This window comes from Engraulis encrasicolus, chromosome 9 (assembly GCF_034702125.1).
Source record: "Engraulis encrasicolus isolate BLACKSEA-1 chromosome 9, IST_EnEncr_1.0, whole genome shotgun sequence".
In the NCBI taxonomy this organism is placed as follows: Eukaryota; Metazoa; Chordata; class Actinopteri; order Clupeiformes; family Engraulidae; genus Engraulis; species Engraulis encrasicolus.
The window spans coordinates 15,280,515-15,306,367 of NC_085865.1; the positions used below are offsets into that span (position 1 = coordinate 15,280,515).

A 25,853-nucleotide genomic window follows, 5' to 3' on the forward strand; every position below is an offset into this window, starting at 1 on the left:
TCAAAAATAAAAACCGAATAAACCACCCACTTAATGTGGACTTCTGAATAAATTTACATTTCAGATTAAGTATTAAATTAAATATTTACATCATTGTTTCAAAGCAGAATTCGTTTTTATTTGGAATAAAATTGAATTTTTCCAGAATTAAAAGTCAAACATGAGACCCTTGAGTGGAGGAGGAGGGCTTACATCATTAAATGTGCACGGATGTCATTTTAGGCCTTGCACACACTAAGGTGGATACATATGCACAATAATGTGCCCGTTTATGCATTCCAATCACATCTATAAGGAAAATTCTCTGAAAATATATATTTTTAAAGGACTTTCTGAAGCAGGCAGAGCTGAAGTAGAGACATCTGAAATGCCCGGATGGCTAAAGGCAGAGCATTCTAAAAACGATAAAAATGATCGTTGTAACTATGGATAGGGATATTTATATTTATTCAACTTAATGTGCACAAGACCTCATAAGCTGATGATGAAACTGTAGGGAATATGTTGGTGATTACCTCTCATTTCCACCTGTTACCTACAGCCTGGGAATTCCTATGTTCTCTTGGGCTCTCAATTACAAACTGCGGGGCAGCCTGGAAACCATGCTGAAAAACGTTTTCGTGGGCAGTCACAGAATGGGGATAGATGGCAAGTTTTGGACAGAGTTTAGGTTCAAAGTTTAATTTAGAAGAAGAATAGCATTCAGCTGTGATTGGCTACGGACAGGTATGTGCATGATATGCAGGTATGCATATGCATGATGGTAGACATTCACAACCCCCAATTAACAATTTACCTGGTGTTCCAACTTCAACAGAGTTGGAGTTTGTAGGAGGCCATCTTCAAATTGGCACACTTAAATCTTGGGTGCACCTTACCTTTGTGCTAGTACATGCACACCTAAAAAAACTCATCATTCAAAACTATTGAGAATCAGCCATCTCTTCCATGTGAACTTACTGCTGCTTAAGGAAGAAAATTAGTTGAAAAGATTTAGAGGTTGTTAAAAAATACATAGTGTTGCTTAAAGTTCTTCATAGTAATGTGTGGGTTCTGAACCATTATGTCTAAATGTGCTTTAGAATGAGTAGAGGTCAATCATAAACTCTCAAAAATATAACAAAAAAAACATTGGGAACAGCTTGTCTATGATGGCTTTTTATGGTGAGAAAGCTGGGCTTGTAGTAATGAACAAAGATGGATACAGAGGATAAGATTTCTAGCAGGCACACACTGGGTCTATTGCTACAGAAGACAGCCCTTCAACATTCCTACAATCCTATCTTGAAAGATACATCCAAGATCCCATCCTTAAAATTGACTCTGAGATATAAAAAACAGATGTGCTGTAACCAGTAAAGAGTATAGAGTAGGGGTGTCAAACTCAAATCCTCAGAGGGCCAAAATCAAAAGCTGGAGCGAAGTCGCGGGCCAAACTCAATATATATATTTTTTGTAACAAAAATGGACAAAAATTGCTCATGTTTAAATTCAACCAAATAGTTCAAATGTGCCTGCACATATTCTGTTGAATTTGAGTGTGAGCTGCAATGGCCTGGGCCCACCCACCCATTCCTGTGATATAAGCATTTTCATGTTCAACTCTTAATAAACTACACAGTTGTGGTGTATGAGGGCCACCTGTAATACACATTTGAAATGATCTCGCGGGCCAAATAAAATGGCTCCGCGGGCCAAATTTGGCCCCCGGGCCTGAGTTTGACATCCCTGGTATAGAGCCATAGTGGCGACAAACAAATTGTTCAGAGAGATGACGCCAATACAATATAAACTTTGACACTTATTTTTAAAATTGTTTTACAAACTAAGAAGTAGCAAATTATTGCTGAGCTGGGTGTGTGCAAAATACAGTAGGACAAAATAACAACTTGAGTATTTTGACCAAGAAGGATGCAGTCAAAATGTGCAAAAAAACTATTGCAAAGGCTAAATAATTTTGCTTAAGCAAAATGAAAACAAAATGTGTATGGGTCATTCCACGGTAATCAAAAAAAATCTCCACACACTTCTCACGTCTGAAATATTTGACTAATATTACTGTATATTCCAAAGAGATTCAAGAAGAAGGACTGAAGTCTCCTTCTGAAATGGTACCCTTTCCAAGTTACCAACCTTTTATATAGAGGGACGGTACATTCCCACAAGGTATTTGAGTTATCTGAAAATGAGATTGAAAATTATTTTTCGACATTTGAGAAGTCTCCTATTGAGACCATGACTGAACTTCTATGATGACTATTATGAAAGTGTTTCCACAAATCTAAGACCAAAACACCAAGCACCTACTGTGTTGAGAAGAATGTAGGCCTATTACCGGTAAATGTTGAGACATTTAATGTCTTCTGAAGGCCAAAACAGAGCACAGCAAATGTTTATCAACTTTGGTGGACCCCTGTGAGATGTATGAACAAATATGAACTTTTGCCAGCATGTCAAATGTAAGCCTTCTCTATTGTACTGCTCTTACGCTACAGGCTTCAGAATTTTTGCAGAAAAGCAATGGCTGAACAAAATTGACACCCCTCCCCCTATGAATTGGATGGTAAACTTGGAAAGGATACCAATTCACTTAAAAGAAAATATCAATCCGTTCTCTTGGATTTCTAAGGTACACCCAGTAATATTTTCAGAATATTTTCAGAATATTTTCAGACGCAAGTGCATTGAGATTTGTGCAATTGGCGTGAAATGACCCGCTCTCTAAAATAAAGTTGCAACAATGGCTACACACATCCCAATGTGTTAATTGAATCAAGAAACTATTATCAAAGTGGCTTGATTGTCATTTACACTGATCGTATTTACTACTCTGTAATTTAGATCAGGTTACTGATAAACAACTGATGTAAAGGGAAAAAATTGTGTGTGTAAACTGAAATTGCACTTGTGCAAAAACAGCTCAAGTCATGTTCTTGTTTTTTTTGTTACCTGTCCTTCCGTTTTATGATGGTGTAGTACAGTAGTATTCAATGCTTTTGTTGCCTACTCAAAATGAGTAGTGGCAATAAAAGTACAAAGTAAAAATATCAAAAATAACATGAACCATAATCATCCTATGATTGAATGACTGATAATTAGACACTGATATACTACCATAGTGATATTCCCTTATCTTTTGCCTAATTTATAGCTGTTATTTGGAGGAATAACACCATTATAACTAAGACCTTTAAGTACTCATTCAGGCATAATTTGATAAACTGTATATCTCAGTCTAGTAAGAGAGTACCACTAGTGATATAAAGATGACGACCCTGCAGAAGTCCTTCATGCATATAAACTTAGGATTGACATGAACAGGGCCATAAGGACTACTTCTAAATGGCGTAGTAGTTTACATGTGTATGTGGTATTTTTTCTTGTGAGTAATCATATTGCTCTCAAGAAAAAAACTGAAATCTGAAAAATCACTGAGAACCCTGCAGTTTTGATACACCATCATGTCAAGACAGAAATAAGTGTTGTCCTATGACCTCTAAGTACATTCAGTAAACAAAACAAACAAATGACATGAATTAAATGTGGACTTCTTCAATGTTACACAAAAAATTGTGGTCTCTGTCTGGGGAAGGGTAACGGTTGCTCAGGTCACTCTCCCTGGCCTCAGGTAATAAAGATTGGAAAACGTCTCTCGTTGCCCTCAGGTCAGTCTCCCTGGTCTCTGGTAATAAAGATTGGAAAACGTCGCTCGTTGCCCTCGTCACACTGTCATAAGAGGGCGGCGAGGAGGTGGAGGACAGAGTCTCTAGAAGCTCCACATCAGGCGCATAGTTCTCTTTCATCATGGAGGCAATCAGTCCCTCCTTCTCAGGAGGAGCAAGGCTGTCGTCTTTGGAGACACCCCCCTCTGTGCTGGCCATAGTGTTAATCTGCCGATAGAGGAAAGACGCTTGTTTCACCTGTCTCCGAACCAGGTGTCTCCTGTAACACCGTTGGATGATAGTGGCCGAGACGTCCTCCTGCTTGCGCCGCAGGGTAGTGGTGATGGGCTCGTAGGAGATCTTGGACGGGTTCGCCATCATGAACTTCTCCTCCATCTGTTGCTTCAGAGCGTCCATTTCGCCCGACTCGCCCAGCACGCGCTTCGTGAAGGCAAACAGGATGTCTAGGCAGTGAATCTTGTCGCCGCTCACCATGGGCAAGTCCATGGAGATGAGTTTGATCTTGTTGGGCTTGGCAATGCGCAGCGGCTCGGACAGAGTGTCCGCAAAGTCAGAGAGCTTGGAGTATTCAATGAACTGCGTGGCCTCGGGATCAAACTTCTCCCACACCTCGTAGAACATCTCAAAGTCGTCCTCGCTCAGTGGCTCTGTGCTCTCCTCCGTGGCCACGCTAAAGTTCTCGAGGATTATGGCTATGTACATGTTGACCACAATGAGGAAAGAAATGATGATGTAGGTGACAAAAAAGGTGATCCCGACTGAAGGGTTCCCACAGTTGCCCCTGGCGTTGGTGCCTGTGTGTGGAATGTTGGCATCGCACTCCTCGGGCAAGTTGTTCAGGATGGGGCTCAGCAGCCCGTCCCAGCCAGCTGACGTGGTGATCTGGAACAAGCACAGCATGCTGTTTCCAAACGTCTCAAAGTTGAACATGTCGTCGATACCGTCCTGCTTCTTCACGTAGGCAAAATTGGCCATCCCAAAGATGGCGTAGATGAACATGACGAGGAAGAGGAGGAGCCCAATGTTGAACAGAGCTGGCAGGGACATCATTAAGGCAAAGAGTAACGTCCTTATTCCTTTGGCTCCCCGAATTAACCGTAGAATCCGTCCAATTCTGGCCAGTCGAATGACTCGGAAAAGGGTCGGCGAAACGAAGTATTTCTCAATTATGTCAGCAAGGACAATACCTGAAAAAGAATGCAACGAAACAAAGGTGTTACTTTTATTACTCTATATTTTACAAATTCTTATCTTATAAAGTACCCACTATCTTACAAATTCCACTTGTTCATGTGAGAGAAATGGTCCTTATGTAAAAGCACCAATATAACAAACATATAAAAGTATCTTTCAGATGTTGTACAGGCAGAATGGTGAGCCAACAGGAAAAGAGGAACAGAATATGAGGTAGTGGTTATATATGATGCACGTACAGCATATCTACATGATACTCCAGCGTGTGTGTCCACAAGTACACTGAAATGCCCCATCAATTCCCCAACCCAGCTGGTCTAAAAGATGGTGCACACCAGCCTTCCTGGGGCTATTCATCAATGGTCCAGCCCCCACGCTGAAGAGTAGTCAGCTTCAAATGTCAATCACTATCCAGTCAACCAGACTGACAGACCATATTGCCACGATTACCTTCACCCTAACTGAGGCATCATTGGTCAGGCAAGGCTACTACAACTGTGCAATAACTCTTTGCCAGTGCCATTTCCCGATCAGGGCCATAACCAACATACGTATCTAGGCTATATGTTCTAAAGCATGTGACGGTGGAGCAAACAACACATGATGGAAGCCTGTATTACTAGATGTGGACATTAAGACCTTGATCATTCAAGTCAAGGGTATGCGGACTGAAGGCTAGAGCTATAACACAAGAAAAACAAGATGGATGAGTTGTGATATTGGCACTTGGGCATTGTCAGCGTTTCTTTAACCCTATTGCCACTATGAATCATATAACAATATTATAATAGCTTTTGAATGGTCCTCCTACATCCAGTAGGTGCTCCTGAACAGCAGTTCAAATTATATTACAACCCCGGCTGGAGGTGGGTAAAGCAACTGTATACAGTCAAGGACGGATTATGACTCCACGGGCCCCAGGGTCAGACAGAAAAGAAGGACCCCCTCCATTCGGGTTGCTAATTTCCAATAAGATTCAGGGTTTTAGGCCCTACATTGTTGGGGGCTACGTTGTTAGAGACTACATTGTTTGGGGAGTTTGTTCCCTGAAAAAAAAAAGCGAAAATACAGTTGTTAGAAGTGTAATATTAAAAGCAATGTGAGAATTGAACTATAGAGGCTTGGGCCTCAAGGCTTCCTTGGTTATTAGGGCCCTGGGCTTGGGCCCAGTAGGCCCGTACAGTAATCCATCCTTGTATACAGTAAAACACCACCATATTCTTTCCAACCTTTCAGTAGACCACCCAGTTGAAGTGCAAAATGCTTCAATGTTGGCACACTTTTCAAACTAAATTCTGTACCAGGTTCAAGAGCATTTGCCTAAAAGGCACTACACTTTAATTGAATGCCTCTATCACCATACCACTAATATCGTGTGCTGTTTTTTATGTACATTTACTTACATGGAGCTGATACCAATATCCTGAGTGATCAGGCTTGTTCACTTACCCTTCATTAAATCAGGACTTTGTTTACTTTGAGTTGGGTGAATCATTTGAATTTTAAAACCTAGGTCTCACTTTCAGCCATTAATTGCTGATTGACCATTTTCTGCTCGACAGAATTTTGGAACAACACGGTCATTATCTGAGAAAGCACACTTAGAAGCTGTGTACACATATACAGATATATATATATATATTAAACACATTGTTTTGGCATCTTGTTTAGAATGTGCATGTCAAAACTCTGGTTTTAAAAATGTCTGTCACAATGGAGTCTTTTTGGATAATTTTTATCCACATGTTTTTTGGAACAATGGTTCCAATTTCCACCGAGATTTTGGAACAATGGTTGGTGAAGTTGCCTGAATCCACCAAAATATAATGCTGAGCAGGGTCATTCCGTTCAAAGCAAGTGAAGGAGAATTGCTGCCAATGTTAACATGCTCACACTACCCTTGACTATCAATACTCAACAATACATTTTTTTTGTTTAACCATTTCAGAGATCCTGGCCATTCAAATAGGGACATGGTTTGCTTACAATTTTTAAAAAGCATCGTACCATAGGCCTACTCCAAATACTATTCCAAAATGTATTTAATACAAATACGCTTTTCTTTCTTTAAGAAAATATAAACTAACCATGTCCCATTTGAATGGCCAGGAAAAAAAGCAGACTCGTCGGTTACTGACAAGTCAAGGGTGACGTGAGCAATACAGCTGCATGTTGAAATTGACAGGAATTCTCCTTTAATGAAACACTTACCTACAATGGAGAGGATGACCACTACAAAGTCAAAAATGTTCCAGCCAATCTTAAAGAAATGGCAACGGAGGGCAATGATCTTGATGATGCACTCTGTGGTGAAGATGATGATGAAGGCCAAGTTGATGTTGTACAGGATCTCCTCCATCCTGGCAGACTGCTCATCTGTCTCCACCATCATCGTCAGCATGTTCAGCAGGATGAGCATCATGATCAGGATGTCGAAGGCTTGTTTTGACACCAGGTCAAAGAAGAAACATTGCACTGGGTTCTGTGGAGTTGAGATAGTGGAGTAGAGTAGAGTGACTTTATTAACCCCACAGGATATTAGTGCATTATAGAAAAGATAAATCTGTCTTGGTAAACCCGGCAAAATGTGCATTCATATCTACATTTTTACATGACATTACATCACATTACTGGAAACTGGCCTGTCTGTTACATAAAGCCAACATCACTAGTAATTTGTACATATTGTTTTTTATTTGGGATGTGTTAAGCCATTTATCATCCTTTAATTTGCCAGGAAAATGTATTTTTCTGCTGCAAGGTGTGTTCGTCTAGTTGACTTGGCTACAACCGTTTTCATTTCTTTAGTTAGTGCTTACCACAGGCCGTGGGATCGGCTTTTGAGGCTTTTTGGACCCAAGCTTTTTCATGGCATTGTAGTATTTTTTTTGTTCTTCAGTCATGAAGATGTCCTCCCCTCCTAAGTGGAGACACACACACATCCCTCACTGTTATTTGGTCGTATGCACTGATAAAATATGTAGTTTACTTGGAAGCAATGCTGGCTTTAATACTTATCTTTCTTTTCTGTTGGTTGAAATTGTCAATGATGACACCGATGAAGAGATTCAACGTGAAGAATGAGCCAAATATGATGAAAATCACAAAGTACAGGTACATGTACAAGTTCACCTCCTTGATTGGCTGTTCATTCACCTAAAAAAACAGAAATAAAATGTAAATAAATGTCTAATGTCTAAACCAATGGAAGTGTACGTAATAAAATGGCCATCTATTTTTCCAGTCACAGTTTAAAATGTTTACCTGCAGTGTTTTTTAATGAAAGTCTGTTCAATTTTGTTTACTGTTTACTGTTTACTGACTTCACTCTGACCCTGAATTTGGGCTGATGGTAGATTGTCTCCAGCTGAATGACATTGTGTCTTTGACATCACATTATGATGATACAGTATTAATATAACACAAATATATTGCATTTGCAGGTGCATGGGGCATAAAAAAGGGAATAGATTTATACTAACTGCACGTGAATCCACTGCTGCATACATGATGTCCATCCAACCTTTAAAGGTAGCCTGAGAATTAAACAAAAACAAAAACATGCAGACATATAACATCAGATATATTATTTACATCACAATTGTGCCTGATGGGATATCAGATACACTGTAGAAATGATTGAACTGAAATGATTTTGTGTTGCACAAATTCACATACACCATACTTGTTTCTCTTTCATGTTGTACACATCTTACAGATAAGAGAGATGTTCTGAAAGATATGTTGATATAAAGCGGACAAGAAAGATAGAAATACGACTGGTCATCAGGCCAAATGTAGTAGAATATAGAGTTGCGAGTTCTACTTCAAAAACAAGTCAGCTTTCATCACCAAGAAATCACTGCAGTGAGGATTTTACCTTAGTTACTGGTAATTGTAGCCTTTTGTGAATGGCCGAGGGCTGACTTCTGGATGCAAATTAAAGGTTTATATTGAGTGAAGTCAGAAGAAAGTGATGGAAAGAGCTAAGTGACTTGTTGCCAGGCAACTGCACCAACAAGTTTAAGTGAAGAATGACGCGTGCACTCTTGCTGAGTACAAAACTCGACATAATGGTCATGGTGATTTCTAAAAATAAGTTCTGCCAACTTGATTGATTTGGTGGCGCCAAGGTGGGCAGCAACGAGGGAAAAAAATAAAACTTAAGAGGAGGAAGAAGAAAAGTCTCAAGCAGAGTGAGTAGGAGGGCCATCAAACTCACCACTTGAAGCAAAGCGAGGTATCCAGCACCCACATTATCGAAGTTGACTTTCACCTTGGTCCAGTAATACTGCACATCGTTCTTGGCCAAGCACTGGGTCTTGTTGTTGATGTCCGTGACATTGTAGATGTACCCCATTTGGTTGACACAGCGGCCGAACTTGCCAGCAAACAGGTTGACGCCCATGATGCTGAAGATGAGCCAGAAGATGAGACACACCAGCAGCACGTTCATGATGGACGGAATGGCCCCAATCAGAGCGTTGACCACCACCTAGTCACCATGGAAATACAAATTTAAACAATCCACGTCGGACCCATCACCCATCTCGACAATGACAATGTTTTCTCTTTTGTTGTGTTTTCTTTTTCTTTTTTCTTTTTTTTTGCATGACATGTACTGTCGAAGATATCAGGAAAAACATTCAAGGACACAGTACTTTGAGATTATTATTACAGTGAAATAAAAACAACAAAACATTATACACATCCTATTGCAGATAGTAGCCTCTAAAACACATTTATTCACATTACAGTAGAACGAGGTGTAGGGAAAGCTACCAATCCAATTCAGTCTGAAATTCAAATTTCGCAAGAGTTGCAACCAATCAGTCTAAAGCCAAGCTAAGATCATTAAGATTGGAGTTGAAGTTGAATCGCAACAGGCTTTAACCAAAAATGCTGAGACCGAGAACGGCATATTAGTGTTGATTTTCATGGAATTTGGAAATACTGTAGGAGAGGGGATAATCAGACTGAAGTGGCAGTCAGTAAAAAAAAAACCTGACACTTGCACGGTCTCCTTCCTAAGAATGACACAGCGCTTTTGCTGTCATGTGCATGAGTGTGCTGTGCTGTGCTATGCTGTGCTGTGCTGTGTGTGGCAGACTGCTCCTTAAGCACCGTGACACGAAATCTCATTTTCCAGATTTATGACCGGACATTGCGGGGGGAAGTACGTGTGACTCAGCCACAATTTTACAGACTATGCAAATTTAAAGTGGGAGAGACACAGTTCGAGCCAACTTACGTACATGTCAGGGGCTTGACATACAGATTACAAATGAAGTGAGCAACTACAAACAAATTTGCCATTTATTTGGGTTATGCTATAATGTACCACAATTTGGTTAGAGAAAAAATTGGTTTCATCGTAACACTGAGATGTAAAGCAGTTGTGAGGATAACATTGGTTGAAGGTAAAACAAAAAAAAGAAAATCACCTGAAGAAATGTAAGAACATCATAAACATAGACAATTTGTCCAGTGAAAGAAATCATGAATTTGAAAGAATAAAAAAAAAACTGGAATACATGTGTTTATGCATGGTGTTCAATGTATCTCTAACACTTGAAATACTGAAAAAACAAATTATGGTACTTGATATTCAATTGAATTCACACTATATTACATGCTGACCTTTCCAAACACTTTTTGGGAACTCTATAATACTGTCCAAAATGTGAGAATAGCAGCAGAGATTAGTACAAAAAGAACCAACATCTATGTTAACTGTGACAGGTATATTGACACTTTGATGCAAGCATGGCAAGAATATTTGAACACTACCAGCATAAAGAATTAGCTCAAAGCAGAGTGTAGATCACTCATGTCAAATATTAAGCTTTCATAGGAAGCGACTGAAGCTTTGCACAATTATATCAGGACATACTTATATGATTTACATTTGACAGTTGATCTATCATGCACCCTTATCTTGGCTACTGCTATTGTAGTGCATACCATATTAATTTTAATATTCATTTTAATTAATTACATTATCAACACCTCTGAGTGCCAGGGTTATTGAATAAAATATATTATATTATATAGATATACAAAATATAAATTACCATTATTCATTTTATCCATTTATTACCCTATTTGTACAGTACTTTGATCAGCTGTTATTGTTGTTTGCAAAGTGCTCTTTAAGCAGTAAGTAAGTAAGTAAGTAAGAAGAAGGGGCAAAGGTAGTGTAGAACATGTCAACTGCACATGCTGTAGGAAAAACGACCATGTTTTATAACCAAGTTGATGAGCTGAACAAGGTTTTTTTCATACACAGCAGGAAACAGAATGCACTATAATAATGTCATACAATGGGGTGATGACCGCACAGCTCACACTGAAAGTGTCATTACACCATTTGTGGAAATCAGCTCATTGTGCACCTTCCCTTGAGTTTAATACAACAGTTGAGTTTTACATTTCTCTAGTTCTTCCATTCTCTGATTCTAGCAACACACATGCCTACAGGCAAACAAATGGAAATGTACTGATGTTTAATTGATACTTATTTTTCCATTCAAAAAGTTGTTATGAGGTGGTACCAATGAAAACAATCCATTCAAAAAGTTGTCCTTACCCTCATGCCTTCAAATCTGGACAGTGCCCTCAGAGGTCTGAGCGCCCTGAGCGTCCTTAGTGATTTGATGGCAGCAAAGTCAGAATAGCCAAAAGCATGGGCAACGAGGCTCACTAAAGACACCTACAGGGACACAAACAAGTACAGGGGAAAGGGGCAGAAAATACAAGCGCAGCATTAAGACACGTCCAAAACCCCATTTGGAGAGCAGGGCTGGGAGAGAGGACACAAGAAAGTTAGCTTTGATAGCAGAGAGCCACCAGGATCTTTTTTGCGTTTGTCTTCACACAACTGTGGAGAAAAAAAAAACGGTGTATTAATTTACTTCCTGTTGAGAGCAAAAATATGCGAAAATGAGGTAGTTTGGGGAAAAGAAAACGCAATAATTCCATTATCCGCCGCCAACCTACAGTGTATGGAAAAGACACAGTTTCAGCAGATGTTATTATTATTATTATTTCAACAACATCACATGATTTAAGGCTACCCATTCCCTACATGTTACTGTTATTGAGTCGGCATCTTACCCTCATGCCTGCAAAGCGGGACACGGCTCGTAGCGGCCGCAGAGCTCGGAATGTCCTAAGCACACGCATGGTGCCAAATTGCTCATAACTGAATGCACTGGCCAACAGGCCAATCACTGAGATCTGTGTGGAACAAATGGCAGCATGTTTAGTTAATTTGATGCAGATAGATGTTTGCCTTCAATTCTACATCTTTGCAAGAGGAAACCAGTAGCACTACTTTACTGAATTACCCTCCCTTGTAAAAGTGAGGCACTTGCCAGAGCTACTAGGTCAAATGAATCAAGACTGATGTCTTCAAATGTATGCCGTTTTGCAATATTTGGAACTGTATTTGTTATATTAAACCTGACTCAAACACATGTTTTTACTGACATTCCTGCCATGTTTTTTTGACATGGTCAACCTTACAAAACCTACCCTTGATTCGTGCATTTCTTTTGGCTTGTTACCAGGTGCACAGAGCTGTACCATTTTCGTGTATATGCCCACCATATAATACCAGCCTAATCATACAAACCTTGACACTGAAGTTTGTGCAAATTCCATTGTAGTCCAATGTAGGCTAATGTAAGTCATTTCAAACTATGGTGCTGTATAGCAGAAGCATTAATCAGTGCAGCAATGTGCTACAGTTATAGTTACATACAACCCTAGAAACATACTATATGACATGTTTCCAGTTTTTGGCCTTCAAATATTGCTTAGCAAATATTGGCTCAAACTCCTTCTTGCTCTATTGCCTTCTGTCTGCATAGAGTGATTCACCACCTACAAGAGGTTTGCCGTGTGGATAATGTCAGGAGACTGTGATGGCCAGCCCATGAGCCCCTTCCCCTTGAAGCCTTTGGGAGGTAAGAAGGATGTGGTGAACCTTGCAGAGTCAAATGGAGCTTTATCTAACATGAAAATTAAGTTGTTCTTGAAAGTTTTTGATTTTCTGTTGAACCACAGGCTGAAAGCTGTGAAACTTTCAATTATGTGAAACTTTCACATAATTTCTCCCCTTTTTTGCCTCTACATATGACAGCAGGGTGATGGTGGAGTTGGTTTTAGTGAACGCAGTAACATACGCATTTTTATTGTGTGAATGTATTACCTCTGCCAAGGGGGTTATGTGATCGCCCGATTTCTGTGTTTGTTCGTTCGTTCCATGCACCTCTGTTCACATGCTATTTCACAGCCTGCCACAAGGTGCGCCGCGCGGTGAGTGAGCACTGAGCACCGGCGTGCCTGCGCCTTTCACGGCACCAAGACCTTGAAGATCTACCTTATTTTCACACAAGATAATAGGCTACTTCATCACATATAGAAAGATTGACCACATCCTTCTTATAACCCAAAAATCTTTTGTTTTTTTTTGTTTTGATTTGGTTTTTTTTATCATTTGAATTTCCCCCCAATATTATTTGGATATTGCAGGTTTACGTTTAACCTTTGTTTGTTTGTTGTAGGTAAAGGTTGGGGGATGGGCCTTTTTCATGTTGAACTTCTTCTGGTATTGTATAATTTTTTTTGGAATATAAAAACAGAATTTTGGAAAAAAAAAGAAAACTACCATAGTCAGACATCATACTTACATCGACGATGAGGAAGTCCAACCAGCACCAGTAATTAGTGAAGTACTTCTTAAAGCCGTAGGCTATCCACTTCAGGATCATCTCCAAAATGAAGATGTAGGTAAAAATTTTGTCCGCAAACTCCAGGATGACTTTGACCACTTTTCTTTGTTCTATGTAAATGTCTTCAAATGCCTGTCGGAAAACACAACGGTGTTAGCTTTGATGAACATTCCTTAAAGGACAGAATCTACATGTATAAAATAAACCACAATATCATCTAATTTTGAAAATCAACATACGTTTTTAACATCTCTGAAGTAAATGTCTCAGTCTGTGTGTTTAGTTTTGAATGTAGTTGCTAACAGTAGGCAATGATATGATGAAACTTTTGTAATGATTTGAATAGAAATGAATTTTACATCATCGCTGATTATCTGATCTTTTACAGTTAATAGATTATTATATTATAAAATGAAGCAAAGTGGTTCATTTGATAGGGATCATGCTCATTGGTGCATAGAAAAAAATCTAAATATCTAGACACAAACACACTAACAGAAAAAACTTTAAAACATGCTCAAAAGAGGTATGGTATCATTCATAAGACATTTCTTTATCATATCATTCATGCCTTCATTCATTTCATGTCTTATGTCCTTCAGTCCCCTCTTACAAAAGCCTGTATACCTGCTTTTAACCCCTTACCAAAAAGCCATGCATCACAGGAGGTGCAAGGCTGTAGTTTTTATGACACCTAATATGACGCCTAACCCTGGAAATAAAAACTGCTGCTCATATAGTTTGTCATTGTGCTGTAGGTCTGGACATGGGGGGTGTTCACCACCGCACACATCCTCGTATCCTCAGACCCCATAGCTAATTAGTTAGTGCAGCTGCGATGATTTCAGCAGGATTTGGCTCGGCCTCCTCAGCTGTGGTACGTCATTGCCCCTTAGCAGGGGCGCTTCTACCCATTTGGGGGCCTTCAGCAAAATATAAAAATGGGGGCCTCATGAATTATTTTTGCTGGCATTTACCATGGTGGGGATGACTGTTGGGGTGCCCCTCCTGAGAAGAGTTTTGGTGGGGCCCCAGGAAATTGCCTAGTCTACCTATTAGTAAACCCGGCTCTGGCCCCCATGCATGTGCAGACACTTCAGAGCAGGGTGGCAATCTGGGTCATTAACTCGTTGGTGGGTGAGCAGCTTTTCGTCATCCTTGACCTCGCACTTTCTGCCTTGCTGGCAAATTTCTATTATTGTTTTTGCCGGCCTGTTTTCTTGCCAGATCAGCCTTATGTTGTAAAAGAGCATTTGTTTGCAGAAATGTTACGGGTGGTAAATGCCACCAAATGCCACTGTGGATACAGCAAGCCTGCCACACGGCATCTGAAGGCAAACAAGTTTCGATGACCTTTGTGTTGTCTGGAAAAGGGGGGCATCCTATTCCTGTGAGGACCTAGCGATGCCAGAGTGCTGAGACAGTCTGCCTGCCTCAAAATCTGACAGCTTTGTGGAAATTACACATTTTATCCATTCAGCTCTGTCATGATCTGCGTCAGGACATCATCAGGATTCTAGACAAATCCTTATGCAAAACCTCTCAGAAAGGGTTGAAGGGATTTGTAATTACAATGTACAGTCGATCACAACGACTGTCTCACCAGAGCCATAACAGTCCCTGGCATCTGCTGGCTTTTATTAATGTCTGTTTTTATTAACGAAAACAGTTTTTCTTTGTTCCTGAGAGACAGGCGGTGGTGTAATTTAACTGGCAAGCATCTCCAAACCCCCTGCTAAAGGAGAAAAGATGAGTTTATGCCAAAGACAGCTCATGTGGCTGTACGTTTTTGGATAAACTACATTTGCAAAGACCAGGCAATGGAAGAACTGATTACCAGCCAGACTTATATGAGACTATTTAACTACGAAGTCGGAGCACAATGGAGTTTTTACTTTAATCCACATGTTGTGTTTACACGTAAAAAAAGAAGTTGTTCCTGTGCTCCGTCTTTTTGTCTTCTTCCTCTTCCATGCGTCTTTCTCTTATTCCTCCATTCTTCTTCTACCTTCTATCTTCCCCCTTATTGTTATTAAGCGGGCTTGCGGAGCAAGAGCAGAGCTCTTGCAGAGCAAGGCCCGATTATAGTAATCTCTAAGTCCTGTTTCTTATTATCGTTCTTGTGCAGGGGGACAGTAAAAATAGAAAATGGATCTCCTCCTAGGCCTTTCGAGATAGAGACACCGTTCAAACACTAAAACGACCGGCTCGGCTTGGAGATCGCGTCTCGTTATAGGCTTCTCCGTGTCTCTTGTCGTTTTCCCGTTTTTGGCGATTTTGTTAAAGCCTGGGTCTCCATTGAAAACTATGGTGGAACCTTCATGAACCAAAGTTCCGCCACTCTAGAGATTAGAGTGTAGGAGGCTTTTTCGGTCATAAAACATCAACACTTTCACCTAGAAGTTTATTTGACGCGTTGTTAGCGAGCTCTATGGGATGTCTCCAAATTGTGAAAGTTTCATCTCCCAACTCCCAATACTTTTTAAATGGCAGGTTTGTAAAAAAAACAGGCCTGGCTCTATGGAGAATCCCATTCTTTCGAAAAGTGCATTTTTCAAGAGATCAGCGCATGTCCCACACGGAGGTCCATTTGTGCCTGAAAATTTTAACCTATAAACTTCATTCAAAGACTGTTAGAGAGATCACAAGCATGACTCCGATCTGTGAAAAGGACACGTGCCAACTCCTTTTAGTTTTTTTACAACGATGTTGTAAAGACAAAAAACTCATTCTCATTTTCTCCCCTGTTAAAGGCTCAATACTAACTGTCTTTCAGTCAATCACAACAGGTGCAGCCAGTGAAGGATTCCATTTCAACTGTCACTGTCTCAAGATTCCATTCTTAACGAGCAGGTGCGAGCAAGCATTCTAGAAGTCTATTGTTGAGCTCTGCAATGCAATGTAATATAGTCTTGCTGGACTATGCATGACAATTAGCTGCTTGGCTTAGTGGTAATGCATGCTGCTGCATTAGAGATATGGAGGTTGAGGGTTCGAAACCCACCTGAAGCCATGTTGATTTTCTAAATTATATCATATGCAGCGTTCCTTGGCCGACTTAAAATGCCATGTATATCATTTAGTATGGATGGCAAATGTGCTGAATTACAGATATTGAGGTTGGGGGTTCGAAACCCAGTCAAAGCCATGTTGATTTTCAAAATTACATCATATGTAGTGTTCCTTGGCCAACTTAAAATGCCATGTATGTCATTTAGTATGCATGGCAAATGTGCTGGATTACAGATATGGAGGTTGGGGGTTCGAATCCCAGTCAAAGCCATGTTGACTTTCAAAATTATATCATATGCAGTGTTCCTTGGCCAACTTAAAATGCCATGTATGTCATTTAGTATGAATGGCAAATGTGCTGAATTAGGGATATGGGGGTTGGAGGTTCGAACCCCAGTCGAAGCCATGTTGATTTTCAAAATGATATCATATGCAGTGTTCCTTAGCCAACTTCAAATATCATGTATTGTATGTCATTTAATATCAATGGCAAAGGGGTTGGATTACAGATATGGAGGTTGTGAGTTCTAATCCCGCTCGAAGCCATGTTGATTTTCAAAATTATATCATATGCAGTGTTCCTTAGCCAACTTAAAATACCATGTATGTCATTTAGTATATCCCCAAAACGCAGAGCTACAACACTTTCAAGATGGCTGAATCCAAGATGGCTGAATTGTTTGGCCCATAACTTCTGACTGGGTGGATGGAGTTTTTCCAAGATTTCTTTTAGCTTTGTTTTCTCAATAGTACTTTGTTTCATCTCTGCCCCAAAAGGCAAGCCCGCTTCCAGCATTTTCTGTGAGAATGCATTTCTAGTTGTTATTATTGTTATTGTTATTATTATTATTATCATTATTATTATTCACACACGCACACATAAAAAAGAAAGGGGTCTTCATCTATTGTTCTTGAATCGGGTCTTGTATGGTATGGCTCTACTTTGTAATGTAAACTGAACCCCTCCTCCACCTTGCCCTGGCCCATTTTAGGAGATACCAGAGCGCCGCTACTCAGCAGAATATGCAAGTATGTATGCACACACAAACCACACACGTGCATGCGCACAAACGCAGGCATGCAGGCGCGCGCGCATACACACACACACACACACACACACACACACACACACACACACACACACACACACACACACACACACACACACACACACACACACACACACACACACACACACACACACACACACGTGTTCTGAAGATACTCACCAGAGCTTCTCTACTCAGCAGGATCATGGACATGATAAAGGACTCTAAAGCAGCTGTGCTCCACTATTTGGTAGCAAATAGGCTGCCCATTGAAATTGTGCTGCCTATTGCCAAATGTGAACTTCATCTTTCCATGAATATTTACTAAATAATATACTGATATTTACTAGTATGACCGTAAGTACAGTAAGTTTTCCAGCTAAAAATGTCTATTTCTGGACATTAAAAATGGCAGACATGGAGAAGATCCACCTTCTCGTGTAAGAAAAGTGCAATTTCCCCAGTCATAAGGAATATTTATAATTTGATGGTTGTGGAAAGTACACATGAAAAAAGGTAACATCTGGGCAGTACACGCACGCGTTTTGAGGGTACTCACCAGGGCTCCGCTACTCAGCAGGATCATGAAGATGATAAAGGACTCGAACCAGCTGTGCTCCACTATCTGGTAACAAGTCTTCCTCAGCGTCCACCACATCTGGCCCAGGCCCTGGGACGTGTTGATCTCACAACATTGGAACTGGCGAACACATGCTGAAAAAGACAATATGTCAAAATAGAAATAAATGAGGTATTTATCTAATCTATAATTTAAGGTTCCCGTTTCAGTAGCCTCTTGGCGCAAATGGGCACGCTGGTGGGACCGTTCACTCTACTTCATCATAACAACATTGCTATGACATTACCCAGGGCCTTAAGTAACATATCAAGACTAAGTCATTACAATTTTGGTGACAATAAGAGTTAATTTCTTACAATCTAATAAGATACAAAATATAACACCATCTGCATACCACCATCTACATAACAGTATGTACTAACACTGTTCCATGGTTAGGGTTAGAGATCTACAAGGTTAAATATATAATACAGTATGTATTACATGTATTAGTAAAAAAGGGCCATGATATTTGCCCCCAGGAGTGGTGCGACTCGCTGATGCAGAAACAACCTCTAGATGAATGGAGAGAACAGCCCCAATCTGAATGAAAGCCCATGCTTTAGGAACAGTCCACCACATTTCAGGAAATTGCTTATCTGTAGTTAAGCCCTGATATAATGAAATATGAGAAGAATGCAAAGGATTTTTCTCTCTGTGTGTTTGCAATGCCTAGTTTGACATTATAACCATATTTAGTGCAGCAATGGAAGCCTATGGTGCCAAATAAAACATCATCAAATGCAGTAAAAAAAAAACAATTCAAAATTAATGTAAAATTCACCAGAGAGCAAAGCGGCTATTTAATTCCGTCCAATGATTGCTTGTGGCTTGATGCTAATGGTACACTGCAAAAAAATGAAATCAAGCTTATTTTGCCAGTTTCAAGTAAAATATTGTGCAAAGTCTTTCTTTGGTAACAAATGGAATGAAATGCTAGACCACAGAATGAGGAGTAATGGATCTAAAAGAGATCAGATGTGTACCAATTCTGCCTCTTTGTGCAGAGGGTGTTGCTGTCGGGCCTATTCACTATTTGCTGAAAATACTCATCTACATCACAACACCATTGCTATGACCTTACAGAGATTATTATGTAACAGATTAAGACACAAGCATTACAATTTTGGTGACAGTAAGGTTATAACATAGGCCCTGTGCAAAGGGCTTACACATTGCATTACAGTCAGCTACAGTCATGACCGTGTCTCCACTATAGGCATCTGAGCTCTGTATCAAATTGAGTTATTGTTTGCAAATCCAATATGCTATGGTAACTGGATATGTACAACTCAATTTGTAACGACACCTCATGTCTTTTAGGAGAGCCCAATATGTGTTTGCAACGAGCCCTCTCGATTTCTTGGCCACTTAACAGCCTCAAATAAGAAATCAAAAGCCATCAATGTTAAGGTAAGATACCGTATGAAGGAAAGAAGATCAGTGAGCCCTTCTGCAGTGTTATGGAGCAGTAATTCAACGCTGAAATGTGGTCAAGCTGAAAATACGAAGCTTTTAAATTCAATTACAATGTGATTTGTTCGAAACAATTGATTGCAAGGTTGACAAAACTTCAAGCCGAATGGGATGGGATATTCATTCCATCAGGCTGTGAGATGTTACCTCTCTCTCCATGCCTACACGCGTGGCCAAAGTGCCCTTGAGCAAGGAACCTAAGCCCACATTGCTCCAGGGACTGTAACCAATACACTGTAAATTAACTGTAATGTGCTTTGGAAGCATCAGCTAAGTCTAATGCAATGTAATTTCAGCGAGCCAGTAAAGAGTTTCAGTGCAACATGTTTTGCAGCCTGTTGTATAATGCTGTGTGATACCTCTATCAGACACAAGCAGCAGCATTTCACAGTGTAACGTATATCGCAAATCATTCGAAATCGGACCTTCACTATGGAATGCCTTTGTTCCTGTTACAGTCATACACATTGACTTCAATATGTACTAGCGCCCTCCCTTATTTCAGAACATCCAGTGGTGTAGTCTACTTTTTTATGGTGGGTATACTGTATATATTTGTGCTATTCAAAACAATTGATCAATCAATTTTTAGTGGGTATACTGAAATCCCTGAAATTTAGAAGTGGGTATACTCCATATACCCGCGTTCTACATAGACTACATCACTGAGAACATCCCCCTCCCTTTGACAGATATTGGTCAGATGTTGGATGTCGGCTGATTCTATTCATTCTAAACCAACTCTTCCCAAGCAATGTAACTACAGTACAAGCTCAAAACAGGATGCTGTTATCTCATTTCAATGTCTTCTCTTTTTTTCTTGACTTCTGTTCTTGTTAGCACATTTTGAACAACTTTGCGATTCATTTTCAAATGTACTAAGAGTTTTTCACCTCTCATCCCTATCACTTCGCTGTTGTTGTTGCTGAGGGCGAAATGCATCACAACTGCAGGACACGGGGAACCACAGTGAACACAGAACATGTCCTTTCAGCATACATCAAGCAGTTGTGAATACATGCGTTTGGACATTTATGTACTGAGCTTCGTAACAAAGGATCTCTATGTGTGTGTGTGTGTGTGTGTGTGTGTGTGTGTGTGTGTGTGTGTGTGTGTGTGTGTGTGTGTGTGTGTGTGTGTGTGTGCGTGTGCGTGTGCGTGCGCGTGCGCGCGTACGTTTTGCTGTGAAGTGAATTTACAGCTCTATCCGCCTAAGCTGAAATCTTTTCAGGAAACACGTTTGTCATCCATTTCCCTTAAATCCGTTTACTCTCCCAAGAGAAACACATGTTGACACTCTGGCACCCATCTCGGCAGTACATCACAATGGCCTGGACACAGTTGTCCCCCAGGAGCTGACTGGATATGGTAAAGTTGCTATGGTAGGGAGTGTGTGTGTATGTGCGGGTTTGTAAAATATACTGCAGGCCTATACTGTATATAGGCCTATATATAGACCTCCCATGTTCACAATATTTATTATCACAGTATTTCTTAACCAAATTGAAGAAAAATTACACGTTTTGAAAATTTAGAATGTATTATTATCAACTTTGGGTCATAAAAGTTCATAAAAATGAGTAGAAATTGATAACCAAATGCAGAATATCTACCATAATACTGCCAGCTTTAATTAGTTAGAAAAATAAATTAGCATGAACATATGGAACCCTAGGTGCAATAGCTGATTAACAATAATACAATATTAAGATTATGAGGTAATTTTGTACAGAACCTACAAAGTATACTTTTTTCTTTACAGAACGATGTAGGCCTATTACGACATCCGTCATTGATAGGTTGTCCCTAGTTGTCGGCACGATTTTCAGCATGGCAGTAGAATTAACATCTGAGTAGATGACACAACTTCAACACATTTTGGTGGGTTTCTGTCTTGGACCAATCGTGGTAGGCTTTTTCATTAATACAGTCTGAGGTGCTCTTTCGTCATTTCTCAATAAAACCACAGCCATTTGTTTTGGCACGGCCCCAGCCCAAAAATCTCCCTGATTTTGGTACTCACACGTCGGCAGGTACCCTGTGCAACTCCGCTGCCTCTTGTGTTTAGCGGTGCTTGATCTAGTGCAGTGTTTCTCAAAGTGGGGCCGAAGCCCCCCTTGGGGGCCGCGGGGTATTCGAGGGGGGGGTACGTTATGTCAGAAGGTTTTTCTTTTTTAATACTTTTCTGCTTTGCCATTAAGTCAACACATTCACTTTACAATCACAAGATATTCATTAATTTATTGACTAATATTTAGAGAAAATCATAGGCCATATACGTGTATAAGGCTCTACTAAACTTTACGAAGGCCTATTTATTTGTATATTCGTAACCATTTTGCCCGAGGGGGGCGCAGACAGACACCCTTCCTCTGAAGGGGGGAATGGCACGAAAAGTTTGAGAAACACTGATCTAGTGTGTGGTGTAAACCTGGGATTTGAGAAGGTTGCCCAGCAACACATGTTCGAATGTTTTCATTAGGTGTGAGGTGACAATCTGTGATCATTGAGTTCTTTGGGGTGTGCTTTCTTCGGAACTGGTATCAGGCATGACATTTTCCACAGGGTACGGACCTTGCCTTCCGGCAGACTCCTATTGAACAGGTGATGAAGTGGCTCAGCTAATGCCTCAGCACATGTCTGTAGCCAAGTCTTGCACAGATGCCATCAGAGCCAGCCACCTTGTTTTAATTTAAGTCTTCAGTGCCCCTCTCACTTGATCAGAGGTGATTGTCGATGATGGGTGTAGTGGGTTGGGGTTTGGGGGTATGGGAGGGTTGGATGGTGGATACGTTGTTTCCAGTCACAGAGGTGAGGGGCTGGGGAGGAGGATAGAGGCAGTGGGGGTTGGTAGGCCTGCTGTGTCCATCAGTGCAGGTGCTGTTGCAATGTTGTGGATGCTGGGAGTGGAGACCATAGGCAGAACTGGGGGATGTCATGTCCATGTTCATGGCGTGATACTGAGAGTGGGGGGTAGTGAGTGAGGGAGATGGGAGCGGGCTGAAAAGTGATTGTCAGGATCATTATCAGAGTCGTGTGTGTGGGTGGGACGGTTTACTTGTTCCTCACCGCCTTCAGCTTTGTAGTGATCTGTGTCTTTGTTATGGTGCTGGGCTCATGGGGAAAGTCCTTCCCTGCAGCCGCCGCGTCCCCGGGGGTGGTACAGCTACAGCAATATCCTGCTACTTGTTCTGACAAGTCTCCCAGACTACAGTTTCCTGCTATCTTGCTGTCGGCAACTCGCAGGAGTAACTCTACCACATAGTCAGTCCAGACGAGAGAGTCATTTCTTCTTCTTGGTGTTGTTGTCGTTTGAGCTTCACGTGAGCTTTGCACTGGTAGAAGTAGGGGCGTACATGCATGCACATTTCTTCTTCTATTGTTCTGGTGTATCCGGTGGGAGTGGCTTACAGTGCGCATAGGGGTGTGGCGTGTGCACTTTATCGTTTTCAGTCGTTGCTATGAGGACATTATATTTTTACAAAAGCATCCCTGTGTGGTCACAATAATTTTCAAACTCAGTTTAATAAAAACCAACCTGTTTCATTCTTGTGTAACCATAGCCTGAGGTGCCTAAGCCTAAGAGAAGTCACTAGAGAATTGGCTGCCCCTGTCCCAGAGCTGCCAAACCGGTCTAGTGATTTAAGTCGTTGGCCATAGACAGGTCGCCCTCTGCCATGCCTCCCTTCTTCCCACACCCGGGGATGTTTCAATCCCCTGAAATGCCTCCTTAGCATTGTGGTCTTAAGATCAGAGGTTTGTGGGTTCTTATCCCACTCTTACCTCTACCCACACCTTCATTTATGGCTGAAGTGCCCTTGAGCAAGGCACCTAACCCCAGAATGCTCAAGAGACTGTAACCAATAACCAACCAAATACGGAACTGTAAACGCAAAACTGTAAAAGTGTCAGCTAAAGTGTAATGCAATGCAATGTAATGTAATGTAATTAACACTTAAATGTAACACCTAAATACACCTGAAAACGTTGAAATGTGTTAGTGAATAAGGTTTGTAATGTAGTATAGAGTGCGTGCTATTTGCTGTAATAAAACACAGCTCCACTGGCAGGATGGAGTGCACTCTGCACTAAAATTCCGAGACCAACTGCTGGCATTTGATTGGCTCAGCATACAGTGCTTGTGTGCACCTCAACTTTCAATTGGCAGAGGGGGTTGATTAATCTCATAAAATTCAATATAGAGAGTAAGTCATCATCTCATTAACAAGGACCATTTCATTCATGACATGTTTTTACAAACGTTTGCTGACACGGGACATTCAATTTAATGCTCCATTGCCCTTTCAAATGTCAGTTAATTGTCTAATGTTTTATACAAAAATTGCTTTGCCTTGGAGTCAACAGCCCTTGTTGGGGGAGCTGTCTGTGGGCTAATGGATTCTAACAATGACCTATGAAAATGTGGGCTCCTTCAACAGTTTCCTCTATATTCTAAGGCTTAGTATCTAACATTACCATAGCTGCGTCACATTTCTTAATATATACAATAAGTAAAACAATTTAACTGTCCATGGATCATGCTTTTTTAAAAGAACATTTATTATTACATTACATTACACTTGGCTAACGCCTTAAACCAAAGCGACTCACAGTTATTTTACCTTCAGGTTATTTATGACAGTCCCTGGAGCAGTGTGGGGTTAGGTGCCGGGCTCAAGGGCCTCTCAGGCATGGATTGAGATAGGTGGAGGAAGGGTGGGATTTGAACCGGTAACCCTCTGATATAACCCCCTCTCCTTTACCACAAGACCACACTGTAACAAATAACTGTTAATTTAGGGCAATTCTGCAACAGCATTCTACTGTTTTTCGAAAAAACAGACAACTACTGTGAAAATACTACTTTTGAGTCACATATTGAGCATAAACAGTAAGTACTGCACAATAGCAGCATTCACCGTTGTGGAAACTAGAGATGCACCGGATCCTGATTTTTAGGATCCTGCCGGATACCGGATCCACTGCTTAAGATCCTGCCGGATCCAGAACCGGATACCGGATCCTACGAAAGGGTTGAAACACATAGCCTACTCACACATGTGGGCCCTTTTTTATCACGTTGGCTCAAACTATTTTGACTGAAAGCCTCGGCTACCGGATCCTGGATCCTGGAACCGGATCCGGATCCTGTGAAAAACCCTATTATCCTGCCGGATCCGGAACCGGATCTTGGATCCTGTACATCTCTAGTGGAAACAACCAAGTTATTTTAGGCAGCACCATTGAAACCCATTCATCCTCCACTTGTCCGTGATCACCATCAAGCTTCAATACCACCTGAAGAACTTAAGTAATTCTCACTGGTTAAAGATTCTCTGATACTATCAATCATGATGAAACTATTTCTAAAGAAACTACAATACTTAAAAAGTGCTTGATGCAGCAAAGTATGAGTAGCACATGCATTTTGATAGTGATGAAAGTGTGAATGGCTGAAACATTTTAAGAACTTGTAACACTTGCAACAAGCAGTCCCATCTAAACCAATCTGCTAATCAGTGCCTGGCCTCACCTGAGTACTAAGGGCTGTTATGCCATTATTCAATTACGACCTTCACCTGCCAAATCCCTGATGACTCTGGTCACATGGTACCCTTGCACCTGTATATAAATCTGGACTATCAACACTTCAGTTGCTTGCCTGCCTGCTGGCTGGCCTGCATGGCACAGCATAGCACTTGCTTGCCTACAAGCTTGCTTACAGGCTTGCATACTTTCCTCTTTGTGAAAGCTTGCTTTGTGGCACTTGCTGTGTGTGGCATAATTTGTCACATCGCTGCATATAATGTGCCTGCTGCAAGTTAGGCATTGCTTTGAGAGCTAGCTTGTAGTGCTGTTTTTTTGCTGTGCTACTTGGTGCAAATTACGTTTTTACAGACTGACCAATGCTATTTTCATCATTGGCTCATCAAGAGCTGATACATTAAAAAGCCCCCCTCACACACTCCCATTGTCATTGTAACATAGCACTGCGTAGGCCTGCAATGAAATTGTATTCAAGCCCTTCATATTCAAAGGACCACCGCAAACCAGCATCTCAATATAGCATAGTGGCGACATG

At 40.8% G+C, this 25,853-nt stretch overlaps 1 protein-coding gene across 1 annotated transcript in view; it reads right to left on the bottom strand.

The window, feature by feature from the left end:
* Positions 1 to 655: 655 nt before the first annotated feature.
* Positions 656 to 25,853, bottom strand: part of scn5lab (sodium channel, voltage gated, type V-like, alpha b) — a 120,704-nt gene continuing 95,506 nt past the window's right edge. Inside the window, 9 exon segments of the mRNA XM_063206665.1 lie at positions 656 to 4,870; positions 7,089 to 7,359; positions 7,697 to 7,801; positions 7,896 to 8,033; positions 8,360 to 8,413; positions 9,100 to 9,372; positions 11,467 to 11,589; positions 13,574 to 13,747; positions 18,236 to 18,390. Coding sequence (XP_063062735.1) covers positions 3,537 to 4,870; positions 7,089 to 7,359; positions 7,697 to 7,801; positions 7,896 to 8,033; positions 8,360 to 8,413; positions 9,100 to 9,372; positions 11,467 to 11,589; positions 13,574 to 13,747; positions 18,236 to 18,390 — 2,627 coding nt within the window. The 3' untranslated portion in view covers positions 656 to 3,536.